The sequence below is a fragment of the Marmota marmota genome, unplaced genomic scaffold (assembly GCF_001458135.2).
Source record: "Marmota marmota marmota unplaced genomic scaffold, marMar, whole genome shotgun sequence".
NCBI classification, from domain to species: Eukaryota; Metazoa; Chordata; class Mammalia; order Rodentia; family Sciuridae; genus Marmota; species Marmota marmota.
The window spans coordinates 90,736-110,901 of NW_025999945.1; the positions used below are offsets into that span (position 1 = coordinate 90,736).

The 20,166-nt window shown below is 46.8% G+C and overlaps 1 protein-coding gene across 2 annotated transcripts; it reads right to left on the bottom strand.

Annotated features, from left to right (window-relative positions):
• Positions 1-2,688: 2,688 nt before the first annotated feature.
• Positions 2,689-19,615, bottom strand: Mat1a (methionine adenosyltransferase 1A). Of its 2 annotated transcripts, XM_015500051.2 has the most exons (10): positions 19,430-19,606; positions 19,015-19,346; positions 15,451-15,528; positions 15,068-15,190; positions 11,893-12,005; positions 11,133-11,276; positions 6,701-6,919; positions 5,385-5,567; positions 4,907-5,040; positions 2,689-4,335 (listed from the first exon to the last, which is right to left on the bottom strand). In XM_015500051.2, the coding sequence occupies exons 2-10, from the start codon at positions 19,106-19,108 to the stop codon at positions 4,233-4,235; spliced, it is 1,191 nt and encodes a 396-aa protein (XP_015355537.1). In that variant the 5' UTR covers positions 19,109-19,346; positions 19,430-19,606; the 3' UTR covers positions 2,689-4,232. The 2 variants fall into 2 exon arrangements, with proteins under 2 accessions (XP_015355537.1, XP_015355536.1); XM_015500050.2 differs by lacking the exon at positions 4,907-5,040 and having other exon boundaries at positions 19,430-19,615.
• Between the last annotated feature and the right edge of the window lie 551 nt (positions 19,616-20,166).

A 20,166-nucleotide genomic window follows, 5' to 3' on the forward strand; every position in this document is an offset into this window, starting at 1 on the left:
AGAAATGGGCATCTCAAATTCACTCTCTAAGGTGGCCATAGTTACATCGAATACATTCTCTATGCCAGGCCCTGTACTAGAGCCAGGAATGAAATGAAGAGAGGAGAGACGGAGAGAGAGACAGAGAGAGACACACACACACAGAGAGAGAGAGAGAGAGAGAGAGAGAGAGAGAGAGAGAGAGAGAGAAGAGAGGGCACAATAGATATAGGGAAGACCAAGACCTATGGGGGAAACAGTCATAAACAAGCCAGCACTAACACTGGTAAAGAATTAACTTGGAGTAAAACTAAATGTGGTGATGGTGCATTGATAAGCTTAGTTATGGCAATCATCACACCTTGTATTGAATTATTACATTGTACACATTGAACATATACAATATTTATTTATCAATTATACCTCAATAAAACTAGGAAAAAAGTTTTCTTGTTTTCATAAATTATCTGTGTATGAGCTATTATTACTGCCATAATATCATTATTAATAATAAAATGGTTACTTAAAAATAATTATAATCTTTGATATCTTAGTGTCAGATAAAGATGGTGTTGTACTTTGGATTTGGAATATGCCCCAAAGTCTCATGTGCCCCCAGTATAGCCATGCCCATAGGTAGGGCTTTGGGAAGTGATGGATCATGAGGGTTTAGACATCATCAGTGGATTGACCCATTGATGGCTGATTGGACCCACTGGGAGGTGAGACTCAGTTGGAGGAAGCGGGTCCTGGAAGAGCTGATCTTCTCTCCAGCCCCATCCCCTGTCCTGCAGCTTCCTGGCTGCCCTGGGTTGTGCAGCTTTTCTCTGCCACATCCCCCTCCCCATGACGTTCTGCCTCACTTCAGGCCCAGAGTAATGGGTCCAGCTGACCATTGACTGAAACCATGAGTCAAAAGAAAATTTTCTTCCTCTAAATTGTTCCTGTCTGGTATTTTGGTCACAGTGATGAAAAGCTGACTAATACAGATGGGGTTGAACATCATAAGTTATGGAGGGTATCTGGGAGTATCTTTCTGCAAGTTGATTTATAAGCTGAGACTGAAAACAATCAGAAGAACTAGCATGTGAAGAAAAGAAGGGAGGCTGGGCAGGTATGGAAGGGTCCTGTGAGGGGGTTGGACCCCAAGGGAGTTAAACAAGGAAAAAATATATTTTGGCATATAGTGTTGAACACTGAAAAAGACCCTGGAAATGAATGGAGTAGTTTTTCAGAAACATAAATTTCATCCAAAACCTATAGGATAAGATGGAAGCATCCATAACAGAATGATGAGCAAAGATCCTGAGGCAGAAATGAACTTGGCCTGTTTGGAGAAGTCAAAGAAGCCAAGGAGTCTGGAGTGAGATGCGGTGGCACAGAACTCAGACTGTGGGCAGAGAAGTGGGCCTGGGAAGGTATGCAAAGGAATGACAGCCTCGTCGCACACTTAGAATTGACCTCCCATGCTGGTCACTCCTTCCTACCCTCCTTTGCTACTTCTTCATTTCCCTGGCATTTTGACACTTGAGAGTTCCGTGGCTCAGAAGCTGACTCTGTTGTTTCCAATAATTATTTTGCCTTTTCGGCCCAAAAAAGCCCGTCTTCCACAATCATTACAATGCATTTCAAAGGGTTTTTCTGTTCCCATGTGTTCTTGCAAAATGGGTATGATTTTTCGTCATGTGCAAGATCTCATTTCATGGCCTGTGCAGTGGCTTTTCCAGGCCCAGAATCTCCCTCACACAAGACCGAGGGCCTCCTGTCTTTTGCCTTTGCCTTTCTGCTCTCTTCTCCACCATGGTCCCGGGCCTCTGCTGTATCTCTCCCTCCCTGGTACCTAGTTTCCTCCTCAGTGAGGGGAAGAGCCACACAGATCTGCCTTCCACCTGTGTCCCAGAGCTGACTCCTTCCTAGACCAGCTGCTTGTGGGAAACTCCCAGTTCCAGTGCTGCATGGCTGGGGTTCCTGCAGCAACTGGTTATGCTCTTCATAGTTGAGAATATGGGAAAAGGAAATGTGCACCCACTAGAAGGTCTGGCTCCTCTCTCTGCAGACCACACCCCTTCACCCACACACTTGACCACTGGGCCATATTCCCATCCCTTTTTTGTGTGTGCATTTTATTTTATTTAGAGACAGGGTCTCACTGAGTTGCTTAGCTCCTCGCCATTGCTGAAGCTGGCTTTGAACTCATAATCCTCTTGCCTCAACCTCCCCAGCCTTTGGGATTACAGGCTTGCGCTACCATGCTGGGCCTTACTCAACCTTTTGACTAATGTGGCCTAACTTCTGCCAACCTTACTGTGGGTAATGCAAAGTAAGTAAGGTGGAAGAAGGAGACACAGACGCAGACTAGAGGCAACCATGAGTATGGTCAAAGGACTGAGATGCTCTGAGACTGAGGAGCCACTGGCCAGCCTAGGGCCCTTCTCATACTCCCAACACTTTTTGGTCCTTGGGTTATTATGTGTAAAATGGGGTTCATAAGGATGTCTACTTCAGAGAGATGCAGGGAGTCAACACAATGACTCAACACAGGAGCTGGCCCATGAGTAAACCTTAGTCCATGGTGGAGTCGGGGTCCTACACAGACCTGGGTTAGGGTAACCCAAGGGCAGAACCCAACTTCCCTGGGGATGGGTAAGTCAGGTATTACTTCATGGAGAGAGCAGCTCTGGGGTTTGCAGACAAAAACTAAGCATAGGGTAATTGCTCCTAATGAGTTTTTATTCACCACCGTAATAGGAACTATGAACAAATAAATGGCTTACTTTTATATAAACAATGTTGGCCAAAAAAGATCTTGTTTCTCTAGGGGATAGGGAAAGTTTAAAATTTTGAATTTTTAATCCAAATAGAGCCCAAGTTAGAGGAACTTGATTACCTGCAATCCTGACCCTCCTTCTGCTGCAAGAGACTCGAGGGTGGTGAGGCAGCCAGGATCCCTATGGACAGACTCCAGCTTCTGTGTCACTCACTAGCTCAAAGGCTTAATGACCACTGGGACTTGTATTTTATCTCCTCTGCAGAGTTTTACCTCCCTCAATTGAGAGTGCTGGGGTCTCTATGCTCCCCAAGGTATAAGGGAGCAGGGCATCTGCTCCCTAAATGAGGCTTCCTGGGCTGTCTCTCCCAGCCAGATCCAGTGCTGTGTCCCCAGGAAGCCCTTTCCTGAGTCTGAATCCTTGGGAGCTGGGGAGAAGGTGGAGGTTTGCTGTGTACAATCCAGGTTGAGGATGGATGAGGTGAGTAGTGCCAGCCACGGATGGAAAGGCAGAGGGACAAGTAGCTTTAAAGACTCAGGGGTCCAAGGACCTCCCAGGCCCTTTAAGGGGCCAGTGTGTCCCCCAAAAGCTACCTTAGCAAAGGCAGAATCTCCTCATGACATCTCAGGCCACCAGTCCACCACCAGGAGACAAGCCCTGCACTGGATCACTATTTAACATCGGGTGTCTTGGCCTTAGCCCTGGAAGGGGACCCTGAGGGGCCTGCACACCTACTCCAGCAGCACTCAGAGTGCAGAAGGCACAAGGGCCAGAGATGGGGGAGGGACTACTGAGTCAAAGATCCTCGGATCACATCTAAGCCCTGACATGTGTGGCTGTGAGACCTTGTGAAAGAATTTGCTCCTCAGATTCCCTCTTTGTAAATGGGGATAATAAAAGGGGGCTACCTCATCATGTTGCTGGATTGAATATGTGAGGTCAGTACTGAGCTGGATCCTCACACATTCAGATGCTCAGGAGATATCAGCCTGTTATCCACAGCAGACACCGAGCCATGTAGGGGGTTTGCAAAGGTTGTGGCTCAGCAGGGCAGGTGCAGATGTGGAGGGGAGGCCCAATATGCCCAGAACCACAAGGATCCCAAGGTGTGTATACTGAACTGACCTGAGCATACACCCAGGGTGGAGGAGCTGGCCAGGGTCTAGATTCTGGGAAGAGGTGAGTGAGGAACTTTACTCCTGAAAGGAAGAATCTTCCCACTAAATCAACATTGACCTTATCTGAGGGACAGACAGGGGAACATCGTGACTACCCTCACAAGGAAACTGGACCTGCAGCACCAGGAAGCCACCTGCCCCCTGCCATTCATGGTGATAACAGGATGGACCAAAAATTGGAGCTGACTCTGCCCTAAGGGGTGGTGGGTGGGGAAGGCACACCCCAGGAGGGTCTGGGAGATGTGAGAGTTCAGATTCTGCAGAAGAGGAGCATCCAGGGTGAGGCCAGGCCCAGCTTCCACCAGCTCTAAAACACAAGCTTCTTCGGAACCTCCCAGGGGAACTCGCTCCTTCCAAAATGACCATAGCATGCCGTCTTCTGGTAGATTGCCTTCTTCAAATCCAAATCCCTGCATGTTTGGCAGAAGAAAAGGTCATTTATAAATGGAAAAGGAATTTCTTTGAATACAAGCATAAGAGCAATTCATGAGCAGGCCTTTTGTGTGGCTTCGCCACCCATGTGCATGCGGTACGTAAGCCTCAGCACTATCTTGCTCCACAGCTTAGGAAATGGAAGCTCAGATGTTCAGAGACAGCTGAGCACACAGATGCACCAGGAACCAGGATTTGAAGTCTGCAATTCTCCTCTTTACTCAACTCCACTAGACTGGCCCAAGCCAATGTCAACTGGACCAAGCTCCAGAAAACAGGAATAGCATGAGAGATGAGAGCATGTGGGAAAGGACTTGCCTACTCAATTCCCAGCTGTTTTGCCTTACAATAACTTTTCTGCGCTCCCCCAGCTGCTCAAAGACGGCCCCACTCCAGTTAGCATCTGCTGGGCCAGCAGGGATCTCATGCAGCCTCCTTGCATCTGAAAACCAGACACTCCGTGATGGGGGTGTGCACGGTGCTGGGCCAAGACCTCCTCCTTGGGCTGAACATCTGAGCAAGGGAGGGGCAGGGTCCCAGCCCTTTTACCGGACAATGACGCCTGGTCGGAGGTCGAAGTTCTTCTTCACCACATCTAGCAGCTCCCTCTCTGTCTTCTGTGAGGTTCCATAGGTGAAGATGGAAATAGACAGTGGCTCCGCCACACCAATGGCATAGGACACCTTCCAAAAAGGCCAGGCTCAGTGACTGAAGCTTCTTACAGGGATGTCCTCAGGCCAAGGCCAAGGGACCACACTTCTCCTGCCCCATGGGTTTTGCCACTTTATCTTACCAGCAGCCCCCACTGTCTTCATGAAGTCCCCTTCTGTAACGCTCATCTCCCTGAACACTTCTGTTCTGCCTCCCTCAGCTTTCCAGAGCACTGACCGCTCCGCCCAACCCACGACACAGAGTCACAACTATTCGCAAATGTGTAGCTTTCTGAACATCTTATTCAGGGTGGAGCTGGACCAGGGCCATCAACAGGGACAGACAGGTGGAGTCAGAGTGGGAGGGGGTGGCCTACCTGGACAAGCACTCTCCGGCAGAGCCCCGCTTTCACCAGGGACTTGGCCACCCAACGGGCAGCATAAGCTGCTGAGCGGTCCACCTTGGTGTAGTCCTTTCCAGAGAAGGCCCCGCCACCATGAGCACCCCAGCCGCCATAGGTATCCACAATAATCTTGCGGCCAGTGACACCTGCATCCCCCTGCAGAGGGAAAGAAATGCAAGAGGTGAGAACCAGAGCCCTGAATGACTGGAGAGGGGCGGAAGTCCTCAAGAAGGAAGTCATCTGCAGGGATTTCTCAAAGACTCCTTGGCTGGTAATTAACCAGAAACCTCAGGCTTTTGTCTGCTTTGTCACTGACCAGCTTTGGGAATCGGGTAACCGGTCAAAATCTCATTATAATGTACCAAAGATGAGCCAGAAGTTGCCTGGGGACACAGCCACCCCATGCCCCCTGCTTTTGTTTCTGGGTCCATCATAAGGAGAAATCCAAAAGCAGATAGGAATATTACCACCATAAATGTAACTTTGGGCTATGACCCTGGCTAAGGAAATGCCATGTTGCCCACGTCCTAAGTGTGTCCTGTGCAGCATCAGTCAATAAAAAATGCCTTTTAAGGGTAGAGGATCTATGTAAAATCATTTGGGGAGAGTCTGCTTTCTCTAACCCTCCTTTGGGACATCCACAGTTCACATCGGTGTGTCCAGGCTTTTGAGAAGTCCTGCAAGAATGAACAGTAAGCCTGACCCTTCTCTTACCCTGTGTTTCCCCACTACATTTGCTCCCTGAGCCTGATATGGGGCTCACCCCTGTGGCAAGGCATCTGTGGTCCTCTGGAAGCTGCAGCAGTCAGCTGCCTCTCAGAAGTACTCTGCCAATCTCCACCGCCTCACTCCTGTGGCTCAGGGGAAAGCAGGCAGCAGGTGTCCCCACTCAAAACCCCACCCCACCACGTTGCCTACGAGAGCTGGAGGCAGCCATGGTAGATACCAGCAAGTGCCACAGTGGAGGGGTCAGCCATGAGCAGGCACCACAGCGAGGATGCATGCCCCAGCAGGGAGAGGCAGTGGCAGCTGTGGAAGATAGAATGGCATTTGAGATGGCCAGAGTGGAAGGGTCAGGCAGCGCTAAGCGGGAAACTCCTAAAGACAAGTTGCACATTTCTGGTGTACTGACAGATACACAGTAGGCCCCCACAGAGTGCCCCTAAATATAAAATATACTGACTTTACCTCTTTTCTGCAGCCATATCTAGCTGAGCCACTCAAAGCTATCTCTAACCATCTCTGTGCTTGTAGACATAAGCAACTTCAGTAACCAAGACCCAGCTCACCTGGGGACCTCCGATAACAAACCGCCCACTGGGCTGCAGGTGGTAAACGGTGTCTTCATCCAAGTACTTGGCTGGCACCACAGCCTTGATCACCTGCTCTTTCAGGGCTATGCGCATGTCCTCCAGCGTAATGTCTTCATTGTGCTGCACGGAGATGACGATGGTGTGGATGCGCACAGGGATGACTGCGCCATTGTCCTGCATGTACTGAACTGTCACCTGTTCACAAGAAGTGCAGGGGAGGCATGGTGAGGTTGAGGCCTGAGCTGAAGGCACCTGGTTTCCAGGCAGATATCCAGCAGGCAGGCAGGTATCCCAGGGATCAAGTGGGACCTCTTGCCTGCAAAGGGCCTCCAGAAAGTTAACATGTCTTTATGTTTGAAGTTCCCTGGTACTATGTACAATGGAGCATACAGCATAGCTATTCCCATGTGTGACCACAATTAGCATGACTTAAAAACTTGAGTTGCAGCTGGGACCCACTAAGCAACTTCTTCTCTTTTATCTTAGAGGTTTCTGGACACCAACAAATGTCTCTCTGGCCAAAGCTCTCTTCTGACCCTCCATGTCCTTGGGGCAAATTATCTCTGCTACTACCAGTGACTACAGGAATCCACAGGCCATATGTCAGTGGCAGGAACAGGGATATCTTGGCCCCTGGCTATGAATGTTTAAGAGAAGACTTTGGCCAGAGAGACATCTTTTGGCATCAAGAGCCTCTGAGACAGAGGGAGGAGTCTGATGAGTGGCCCCAGCACCCTCAATGGAGGAGCCCTGGGAGTGTCTGGGGCCATCAGACTTGCCTGCTATAGTGATGACATGAGCAGGATCCTGGACAGGGGGTTGAAATGGACTGGGGAGCAAGCTCTGGACTGCCTGCACCTTGTATTTTTGCCAAAAGAAGGGAGGGGCTGAGGGGCCTGAAGGGAAGGAGTCTTCACATGGTGCCCGGGCAGGGCAGGCCACAGGCACAAATCTAATATTCCTTTCCACCATGATTGGCTGGTTCTGTGTTCATCCTGTGCATTATCAATTCGTGTTTAAGACATCACAAATGAGAAAAACAAAGCAATAGAAGGGAAACCATATGTGTGATGTCTGTTTGTGAAGGGCCAAAGAGCCAAACTCTGCTCAGGATGAGCCAAAATCTCATGTTATTCCCACTGCAGTACAGATAAAATGCTTCTACAGAGACCCCTGTCCTTTACTGACTCATCACTGAGTACAGGAGCCTGATGTCCCAGATGCATGTCTGTTGGTGACAAAGAAGAGCATCCTGGGCACCCTGGGTTTTCAGAGTGAGTGAAAAGGAGGTGGTGAGGATGGCAGATGAGACTGGGAATGGAAATGAGCATTGGTTGAGTATGTATGGCATGCTAGAAGCCATGCCAAAGAGAAGCTGTTACTACCCCATTTTACAGACTAGAAAGCCAAAGCTCCAGAATGTAAGAGACTTGGTCAAGGTCACACACAAGAGCTAAAGGTCTAATTTGGAGTTGAATGGCCTGATGTCCAGGGTTCTTTTCAGATGAAGTTTGCTACTTAAGACATCTGAAGCATGAGCTAGACCAACCCTGCTTAAGGCAGTGTGTACCCATAAGAGTGATGCCCATAGGACTTGAAGTCATGAGATGCCTGCAGGGATACACCTATGTTGGATAACCCTGGGATGGACACTGGCCCATAGCATAGGACTGCTTCCTACCTGAGGGCCTATTCAGGACCATAGGGCAGCAAGCATGCTATGTTCCCATAGCAATGTCTCTACCTTCCTGTGGCACCTCAGATATCCATCAAATGCTGACTCCTGCTCTGTTTCCTGCCTGGTCTAAAGAGCTAAAGAGTGGGATCCAGAAGAAAAAAGAGCAAAAGCCTTGGCCCACCTGATGCCTGACACTAGCGAGATGGGAAGATGTGCACAGACATCGAGCACTAACCTTAAAACCTCAGCTGTCCACACATGGGGCCCCATAAGAGGGTGTTGAAGGGTGGGGTTTCCCAAGACAGAAAACTCTGGGGCAGGCTCTCGCACCAGATATGCTGCATGGAGCCTTAGAACAAGAATCGGTTCTGAGCTGCCCAGGCCTGTTCCCACTGCTCCCCTGGAGGACTCCACCCCTCACCCTGGCAAACCACATGCAGTGTCCTTGCAGAGTGGCAGAACTAGGTGGCAGAGCAGAGGGATCTAAGCACTGCTCTTATCTCCTCATGTCAGCAAGATATGGGGAAAAATACACCGTGGAAAACATAGCTCTGACCAGGTACAAAAATAGCCATCACCTTGCCACCCAGTTCTCAGTATCAGCAGCAAGAATTTGTTCAGGTGGAAAGACTCATCCTGTTCACAGTCAACACTGGTTACATGATGAAAATCCTTTACAAACAGGGCATATAGAAGGAGGCCTGTAACCGGTTACTGGCACAGTGCCATTTGCACCAAGAGAGCACCAGGAGGGAGCCAGGCACTCGATGCCCTCCAAGGGGCTAGACAGGGCACCAACTGGCCAACCTACACCCTCCAACTGGAGCTGGCTCACAACCCATCTGTGGGAGTGAGGCAGACCCTGGAATTTATAACAGCATCTTAAGAGAATTCAGTGCATGCTCACATGAAGGGAAGCCCTAAAAGAGTCATCCTCCCCATTTTCCTCAATGACCCTAGACTTGGACACTTTCTATTTTTTTTATCTAACAAAACAAGGGAGGCTATTCTTATTTCAGCTAGCCAGAGAGGTGGATCCTCCACTGCTCACTCTCACTCCCAAAAAGGGAAAGTCCAGTCAGTTCCACTGACTTCCTTCCATCCGTGTTCTGGAATTTCCTTTCTGTGAATCTCCATCCTGCTTCTAAATCATAGCACCATTTGAGGGCATGACAACTTTTCTGTGTCCCTTTCTTTCAGTACTATCGAAATCTGTGTTAGCTCTCCTGCTCCATGGCCTTGAACAACAATGAGAGAGAGAGTGGTGATCCCACCTCCCACCTTGAGGGCCATGTGGATAGCACAAGAAGGGCTTTCTTCTGGCCGTGAGCACACTTCTTGACCCTAGATACTTCTGCCCTGTGTGTGGCCTCACATATGGGAGAGAGAAGGAGGTGTCTCTGGGCCACTGGAGTAACAGGACAGAGCCACACACACCATGCTGAACTATGAAACCACATGTGCCAATTCCAAGCACAGGAAGGTGCTGTCTGTGGTGACCAGCCAGGGCATGCAGGAGGAGATGGCAACTTTGTTGGCCACTTGTAGGCAAGTGACGGACCCAGAGGAAGGCAAAAGGTAGGAGCACAGATGTGAAGCACTAAGCCACAAGAAGAACCTGAGGGAAATGGTGCTACTTGAGCAAAGATGGGGTAGGCATGGGCAAAGGAAGCTGAAGTTCTAAGACCATGCGAGGATTTGAATGCCAAAGTGACAGCTGGATTTCTCCTTCCCCCATAGGAAGAAAGCAGAAACTTATTGAAAACACTGAAGGGATGTCAGGAAATTGAAGTGAAGCCTGTAGGAGTTTCTAAGCAGGGAGAGCCTCTGGGAGGGAGGGCGCTGATGCAGGCAGGGGGCAGCCTCTGTCATCAGGTGGGCTGGACCAGGGGATGTTCCGCAGGGAAAGTCTCGGGACACAGGTAGGGTAGAGACAGAGAAGGCACTGAACAGAACTGGAAACAGGTGACAATGGGCCACACACAGTGGGCTTTCAGGGTGAGAAATGGGGCTCTTGATCTGGAGGGACATGCAGGTGGGCAGATGTGAGCATTGAGCATGTGAAGGGGCAAGTGGGACCCACAAGCATGAACAGAGGGAGGGAGCACATGGAGGAAGAGGTGCCAAGACTTTGGGGGATGACATGTTGGAATGTGGAAGGGAGCCAGTGCAGGAGGCCACTGGGAAAACAGTCATTGGGGTCATCAGGGTTAAACAGGGAGGAGCCATGGGGACTCAAGGGCAACAGGAGGCCTTCACCACATGTGCTAATGCTTGCATCACCGCTGACCTTCAAATAGGGACTGCAGGACAGATTTCAACACAGCAGGGAGAGAGAGGCCAGGGCCCACAGGGTTGGCTCTGGAGGCAGTGCAGGTAAAGGCCTTTTATTGAACAAAGATAAGTAAAAGGACCACAGTGAGACCCAAGCGGAACTGACAGCCTTCCCAAGATGTGGCGACCTGTGCATGTGCAAAGGCAGGGACCCATATGTCTGAGAATGGTTAAGAAATAAGTTTGTGACAGGAAGTGGGGAATCCACATATAACAGCAAGGCAAAAAAAAAAAAAAGAAAGAAAATCTAGAACAATTTGAACAATGTTTTTGTATAGGGGGAGAGACAGACAGGGAGGTACATCTACAGTGGAAGAGTTTTCAAATAAGTAATTCTTTTCAAAATGGACAATTCTTTGAGTGCCCAGATTGTGGAGGGCTGAAGAGGCAGCTCACCTGAGTCTTGGAGTCTGGTCTCAGCCAGGGAAGGACACCAGAGCGCCTCAGATCTGCCATCCGGGCATTGAGCTTGTGAGCGAGGATAATGGTAAGGGGCATGCATTCTTCTGTCTCATCAGTGGCATAGCCAAACATCAAACCCTGCAGCCGAACATCAGGGAATGATAAGCAACACCCACTTAGACCAACAGGACCATGGTTTTCTCCAAATCTAAAATTTCACTAGTGCTTCAACATTATTAGATGCCTCACTCATGGAACACTTTGCACTGGGCATTTTTGAAGGGAAAGACATCATCCCTGGTCCTCAGCACTGTAGGAGGGGGTGGGATGAGAGAACCCAGGCTCTGGGAGTCTCTCTACACTGGTTCATCCACTGTATTTTTTCAGTAATTGCATACTTGGGTTAGATACCTTAGCTTCTAAATGATATTTAAGGCCCTTGATTTTTATTCAATGCAGTGATTTTTCAAACTGGGTACTGGGGGGGCTCTGGAAAAACCTAAGGGATATGAACAATCATAGCCTTTCACAACACAACTTGGCCATACCCTGAAGTCACTGCCATGAAGCAGGGATGTCCAAGTCACTCCGGGCATGTTCCCCTATAACTCTCATGCAGCATGCTGGGTCTGCCTGATAGTACAACTAATCCATTGCCTGTGAATTTTCTCTTGAAGCCACACATGTCATAGTCTGATCCAAGAGTGAGATCACTGGAGTGATGTCCCACACAGCTCCCACAATGTTGACCTACCTGATCTCCTGCACCAACATCCTCTTCATTTCTGTCTAGATGGACACATTGGGCAATATCTGGGGACTGTTGCTCCAGAGCCACCAGCACATTGCAGGTTTTGAAGTCAAAGCCTAGGCAGAAGGGACACATGTCAGAGAGACAGGGGTTGCCAGCTTCCTGGTAGACTACTCATCCTTGACATGGCCCTTTGTGAAGGGGTCTATGATCTCTAACCAGCAGGGGTCTACCTAGGTTCACAGCTGCCACCCAGGATAGTGTGGAGAGGCCATGTGTCTTCTCCACGCAATCTTTTGTCAGAGAAAATTCTCCGCGGTACATTTTACTGTATTCAATTATACCTTGGTTTAAAAAGTATACCTTACATGGAACTGCAGCATAAAAACCAGGTGACAGTGGCTGATAAACAGGTTAGTGACACTAGGCCTTAGGTTTTTCCAGAGGCGTCATCAGTACCCAGTATGAAAATCACTGCATTGAATGAAAAATCAAGGGCCTTAACTGTCATTCAGAAGCTCAGGAGCCTAACCCAAGTATGAAATTACTGAAAAAATACAGTGTGGATGAACCAGTGTAGAGAGACTCCCAGAGCCCTGGTTCTCTCATTCTGAAATGTTCACGGGGCCAGCAGCAAATGGAAAAACCATACCCTTGGGGTCAAGGCCCCTGTCTGCAAAGCTGAGGCACAAAGTTGGAGGCTGGGTGAGACCAGTGTGCTGGGTGCTGGTGCAAGGAAGTCTTGCAAATTGTCGCCCACTGCAGATAGCCCTGGAGGAAGCTGCTAGGTGTGAAAAGCATGTTCCTCTCCCAGTTGGCCCTCACAGAATGAGGAGCTAAACACAGATGCTCACCATGAGTTCTCTTTCCCAGAACCCCAACAGCCATCCCCTTTCCAGTCTGTTCTCCTACTCACAATGCCAACTTATGTTGTTTATGTTCAAGCCTCAGGTGGGGATCTCCCACCAGAGAATAAAATGGAAAACGCCTCTGTTCAACAGAACTCTTGCTGTGGGAAATCCTTTAGGGTTAGTCTTCAGCACGACATGCTTTTCCACCTCTATTGGGTCTCTCTGCCTGCAATGCTCCCCTCCACACACATGCCCAAACCCTACTGGCTCTCAGCAAATGTCCCTGGGTGTTTACCCTTCAAGTTTGGCTCACTCCTTGTTTACTATGCCACAGACTCTGCATTCTCAGTGATGTCATCTGAGGTCAGGCAGTCCCTTCACCACGGGAAATCAGGTCATCTTTGCCCTTTGCACCCCTCTTTCCCCAGTGACTGTCATTGAGCATACAAATCAATGGCCAGTTTTTAGAGAGCTGTGAAAGGACTCCCTCATTTCAAATTAGACATTTCGTATTTTACCTAATTACTTTCTGTCTAAATAATAACTCTCCCCAGTGCCAAAAACCAAGCAAGGGCTTCAAAAGATTTGGGGAAGCAGAATTTTAAAACCAAAGGGAGAGGGGAAGAGTTTGAAAAGGGCTCTTCCCCTTTGTGTAAGGAGCAGCTGGCCCTGCCAAGGTGGCTGTCACCATCCACAATGGGCCATCTGGCACAAGTCCATGGGCCTGCTTGGGTAAGGGAAACTCAACCAGCTGAGCCCAACTTAGCCAGAGCTGGGTGCTCTTTCACTTATCTCTTACTTGGGGACATTACCTCCTGGAAAATTTCTCTGCTACAGAGAACAAGGTTTGCTCTTGAACAAGGTCTAAATATATATACACAAATTGGCTTTTTCTGGTACAAAGAGGAAGGTTCTGCATGGTAACGTCTCAGGAAGCTGCTGCTCTAGAACAATGCCTCCCCTCTATGAATACCCTCATGTCCTGATGGGGGAAACTCATTTGAAGCCTTGTTTTTCTTTCCAGTGATTCTTGACACATTCCTGGAAAACACTTATGCATTCTAGTGACTTCATTGCTCATGAATGCTTTGGGCCAAGTCAGACTATGGTTGAACTGAGTGTCTCATACTGTGATTGGCTCTCTCACTTATAAACTCTGGACATGGGCATCTCTCTCCTCCATGACCCACAAAGATGTGACAGAGGCACAAACAATCAATATGTGACAGATGCAGAAATAAGCATCTTTCAACAGTCATGGTCCTGTTTGTGAGTCTTGATTATAGGTCTGAGTATCAGCAGGTTGTTCTGAAAATGGACCTTCTTGCCATTGCCTAAGATCACTACATTTTTCATGGTGACTCCAGAGAATGAGAACCAAGCCAATAAAGACTCAAAAGGAATTTTTCTTTTAAAAAAACTGAACTTGTCTAAATATGTACTACCAGGGACTATCACAGAATCTCTAAGAATTGGAGCCCAGTGCTCTTCACAGGAGGCCAGCTTAAATAAACAGCCTTTGCAATGCCCATGGAATGGTGCTGTACACAAGTCCTCAGTACCCAGCATTCATACTTGGGGCCTTTGAAGTACCTTCAGGCCGTGTTGATCTCTGGCTGCCCAAGCTCAGACACTGGGGTCTGCTTCCAGGCTCTCATTTCTTCCAAGCTTTCCCCCTCACCTGGTTATATTGGTGCTTCTCCTCAATTCCATCCTAGGACCTGTGCCTCTATCCTGGGTTTTGGCTTCTGCACCATCTGGCACCAGGGCTAACACGGGCCCTCCTGTCTTCTTCACCTGCCTAGTTCTGGACCAAGACATCTTTCTCCATGCCTATAATGAGGGAAAGCATGGTTTGGTGGAAATAACAGGGATTTCAAACCTGGTGGCCTTTCTCTTTGTTACCTTAGGTAAGTCCCTAAGTCTCCATCTGCATAAGAATTTCAGAAAGGATGAAGACAAATGATGCAAAGAGTAGCACCACTGCCTAGCAGAGAACATTCTCAGCAGAGAGCATCTCCCTCCGTTCTGTGCTTCTTTTTCTTCCAAAGCATCTGCCAGCAGCAAGAATTAAGACTTCAAATGACACCAGTCAACAATGGACAGCCACATGCTGGTTCCACCAGGTATGTCATACACAGTCAGACTTTCATAATTTTACCAGAGCCTTTGACACCTGAAACCCAGCAGATAGGTCTAGGAAAGGATTTTTTTTCTTCTAGCAGGGTTTGTACTTACATAAAACTGAAAGCTCAGATTTGACAGCTTCAGGGGGGTGTTTTCTGCAGAGACCAACATGGATCCCAGACCCAGGGGCCTGCCCTCACCTTTGGCAGAGTCGTCATAGCCAATGTGCTTGATGGTGTCCCTCACCACCCGCTGGTAGTCCACCATGGCCATTGAGGTGATCTCCCCACACAGTAGCACCATGCCTGTCTTGCATACTGTCTCTGAATGGGAAGGGGAGAGGTTATCAGCCATGGGCCCTGGAGGAAGCTCAAGTACCTAGACCTCTCACAGTATGGAGAGGGGAATAATGAATGTATTCCAGAAAAATTCAATACACAGAATATCATGGGATAAAGAAATCTGTTGCAGACCAGAGGACACCTCTTTGGAACTCAAGAGAATGACTCTATGATTTTATGCCCACTAAGACCCTCAATGCAGCCCACTCAGGTCTCTGGCAGAAAGGGATGTGGTCTCTTACCACAGGCCACCTTGGCATTGGGATCTTGCTTGAGGTGGGCATCCAGCACTGCATCACTGATCTGGTCGCAGATCTTATCTGAATAAGAATAAACATGAGTGAGAATGACACAAATAATAGGTCTAACAAACTGACATGCTAAAATAATTTGAGGTTGTCGATTTACATATCAAACTCACCTGCCAAAGAGAACACTTTCAAATACAAGAAATCAGATATATTTTGAAATTTTTATTTCTTCTCATTTCTGCCTACTTTTTGGAGGGCACATACTATATCATAGCATTTACTAAAAAATGAAGTACATTTCAAACTTCAGCTCTTTGAGACTCTAAGGCAATTCACACACATACATTCATTTAACTAAAATATCTCTCATTCTTGGGCACATTCCCTTTAATTCTAATATATGGAAAAGCCCTAGAAATAGAAGTTAAAATTATTATTGATGCCGGTCAGTAAGATTAGGTGCTATGATGAAAAAATCAGATGGGACAGAACAGCTGCATGGCTGTATGGGTTCCAGAAGATGCCATGCACCATGTATAAGATACCACCAAAAAGGGACGAAACTTGAGAACATTTTGTTAAATGAAGTGAGCCAAACTCAGAAGGTCAAGAGATGTGGTTTTCCTCATATGTAGAAGCTAGAGAGGAAAAAGGAAAAGAAAGTGGGGTGGATCACATGGAAAGTTGAATGGAGATCAGTAGAGGAAAAGGACCATGGGAGGGAGGAGGGAGGAAGGAGGAAGGAGGAGGGAAGGGAAAGTGGAAATACCAGGGAATGGTTTTGGCCAAACTGTATTGTTATATTGTGTGCATGTATGAATATGTAACAACAAATCCCACCATTGTGGGCTTTTGTACACTGTGCTATACATTATGAGTGCACAATAGTGCACCAATAAAAATATGGAAAAAAAAGACACCACCCCCAAGTACATGGTTCCACCTGCAAAAATTCTACAAGCACACATGATACAGCATTGCTTTTCCACAGAACTTTTCCATCAACTTCTCTCAGTTCCTCCTCTGGTTTCTTGGCCTCCTGAAAGTCAGATGTCCTCATACCTGAGTCAAGGTAGGACTACCAGGGGTTCAACATGGGCTGAGTTTTGATCATATTCTTCCACAATTGGCCTTAAAGACATTACCTGGTCTAATAGGTGGATCACTAAATGGCACTGTGGAAAACTCTACTCTTGCTTTGGGGTTATGCAAACTGTGAACACCCACAAAGAAATAAAAGTGACCTCTTTTTACACATGTTACATCTCATTTAGTGTTCAAAATACCCATGGAGTCTGCTCCTCTAAATAGGTTAATATGTTTTTAAGTTAAGAATCCAGATCCAGAATCAAGTTGTTCAGCTCTCAAAAGCAAATGTTAAGTTCTGAAATTAAAGATATTAGTTAATCTGCCATTAAAAGTGAATTTTCTAATGTCTCTTTTAGAAACTACTCCTAAACATATTTGGGCTTTCTTCTCTTTCTTGCCAGTGGCAAATACTGGTTATAAATCCAGGCATGTCCAAATCTGTAGCCTCTGTACATCCCTACCAACAAAGCCCTCTTTTGGCTAAAATATCCTAAGATTTCAGGCCATCAAATTGCAAAAAGTTATCACAGGTTGGTTATTAATGTCTCTGCTTATTTAAAGGACTCAGCTTAGATGTCCCACTCTGGGTGGGGAAAAACAATTGCTATAGGTACGAAACCAGAGTTCAGCAAGCTTGTTGAGATAACAGTACAGAAAGCATAATGCCTGACAGAAAACAGTCTTTTTAGGCTTACAAAATTTCTCCAAGTATCACTCAAAAGGCTTACAATAGCTACTAGTTGCTTTTCTTGGAAGTTGAACAAGAAACATGAATTTTATCTTTCTAGTGGAGAAGAATTCATCCCTGAAATAACAAGCAGAAAGTCACCAAACATTAGAAGAAACTGACTTAGTTGGACAGTTCATTTACCTTGGCAAGTAAGAGGGGAATCAGACAGATTGGTGGTCTGTCATTAAGCAGACAAGAGAACCGATGGCTTGGTGGGGATTTTCATTTTCTGTCCACTGAAGCACATGACTGTTATGTAAAATGGACCATGCTTGGGACCACTGGCCACTGCATGCCAAAGAACCCACTTCCTTTAGGTGGAACAAATGTTTCTCCTAACCTGCAGATGATCTTTATAGGGCATGGAGCTGAGCAGAGTACATTGGATATCAGCAGCTTACCTAAGATAAGTATAGTAAACCTAGAAACTATAAAGTTGTGCACAATGAAAGAAACTATTTACATTGAATTAAGTCTCCTACAAATTAATCTAATTCAAGGTTTTCAACAGCTGCACTATTGACATTTTGGGCCAAATAGTTGCGGTGGGATTGTCTTATTCATTGCAGGATGTTCAGAAGCATGTCTGGCCTCTATCTAATAGAAACTGGTAGTATCTTCCTGCCACCCCCATAGTTCTGACAACCCAAATTGTCTCCAGACATTAAAAAATGATCTTGAGGGAAAGGGAGCAATATTTTTTCTGATTGCAAGCCACTGGGTAACACACACAGAAGGATTACTGCAAGAAGATGTCCAAAGCCAAGTTACAAGGTATGAAAGTTAAGTTTCTTTGAGAAAGAACAAGAATAGGGAAGATGGGAAAGGCAGAACCGGTGATCAGTTACCATACACTTCAACTTCTCAAATGGATATGAAGGAGTGTTTATTACATGCATCAATCTGTCTAGCCCCCAAAGTTCTCCTAGAATCGCCTTTCTCAAAGTGTGGTTCCCACATCAGCCATCAGCATCTCCTGGGAATTTGTTGAAAATGCAAATTCTAGAGCCTCTACCAAGACATACTGAGTCTAAAACTCTGAAGATGGGGTCCAAGATCCTGAGTTTCAACAAGCCCTTGAATAATGCTGATATGCCCCAAGGCTAGGCAACTTTTGTCCTATAATTTGAATCTTTGCATATCTGAGCATTGTCCTCATTGTCACCAAGGAAGCCTCTCCCACTTTCCCATGTCTAAGTCCACCCACCTTTCAGGGACCAAAACAATGCTTGTATTTACTTCCTCTTGGAAGTCATCAGTCTTCCTCTTGGAAGATGAAATAGACCCCTCAGCAACTGAAAATCTATGTCAGCACTGCGCGGAGTGCAGGGCTGTTCATTTCTAACCTCACATGCTTTACATGCAAAACTTAGTGATCGATGGTCTTCTGTTGCCTTAAAATGCACATTGATAACAGGTTAAAGCTTTAGGGGGAAAAAGACTATAAAAAGTTAAGATCTGAAGGTGCATTTTTGTATGTATCATATACATATAGATAACCAACTGCTTGTTCTGTCTTGACCCCACTATGCTGAGATGCTGGTGGCGGGCAACTGCATGGACCTTTGACTTCATAATGAGTAACTGTTTTACAAAACTATTATATATTGTTTCTCCAGAGATACCTTATAATAAGTAAATCCCATACATTATTTTAAGACATCTAGTAAAAGTGGCTACCTTCGTACAGGCTGGGAATGAAGGACTTACCAATCAGTCCAGGACAACCTACTTACCTGGATGTCCCTCTCCTACAGATTCTGATGTGAACATGAAGGCTCCTTCTTCACTTAGAGAATAGTCACACAAGCCATCCACAGGTCCATTCATTTTTCACACTTTTCTACTCTACTCCTTCAAAGTAACAATTTCAGTGCTGTGACTTCACCTGGGGTTTTTCCTACAGACCCACAGGCTTGTCTTTGGCAGAGTCACAGGGATCACTTCTGCCTAACTGCCCAGTGAGCGAGCACGTGAAAGTAAGGTGAGAATGGGCGAGAGGGAGGGAGTGGATGGAATAGGATATGTCACTCCCCTCGGCTGGTCTGAGCTTGCTCCTGAGTGACTCCTATATATGGAAAAGTGAAAGTGCATGAATAATCATGTGAGAACATTGGAGGAGTCCATTTCCTAGGAGGGGAGTCTTCTTACCTTGAGGAATTTCAGTCCTCTGCTCTGGTTGCCCAAACCCTAGGCATCTGGTCTATGTAAGGTGAAGAAAGCTGTCTAGATTCTGCAGAAGTGAAGCTTCTTTGGGACTTTCCTTCAGCTCTCCAGCTAATCTCCGTGTTGTTTCAGGGTTAATAGCCCACTTTGGAGGGTCGACGGTCAGGGGGAAGGGGTCAGTGGTTACTCAGACACAAACAAGCAGCAAGAAACTCTTTCCCAGAGGTATGGTTTAGGCTTAGATTGCAACACGGTGTGGCTTTGCTGTTGGGTGCTACCCCCTCCTCCCCCACATCTTATCTGGATCAGGCTCCCCACCACCTCCTCAGGGCACAGCAGGAGTGTACACCTGTACTCTGAACCAGAAGTGATATTATATAACAGACTTATTTTAAAGGAAAAGCTTTTGAGTCCACATTTTTCTGCTAACAGAAATCCTCTAGACTATTAACTTCTCAAAGCAGCTGGCAGGCATATATCAGGCAAGGTTTGTTTTGTTTTGTTTTGTTTTTGTTTTGTTTTTTAATTATCTGAACAGGTAATGGAGAACAATAGATTCTTTTGGAAAGGGTTTTTTGAGAGGCACATTCATTACAGGAAAATTATCGGAGTCCAGTTTCCCAAAACTTCCCAGGGATAAAGTAAACATCTGTGCATTTACTTCTACACACTTGACAAACATCTTGTTCATATAACTCCTACATTATTTTTGCCTTGACACA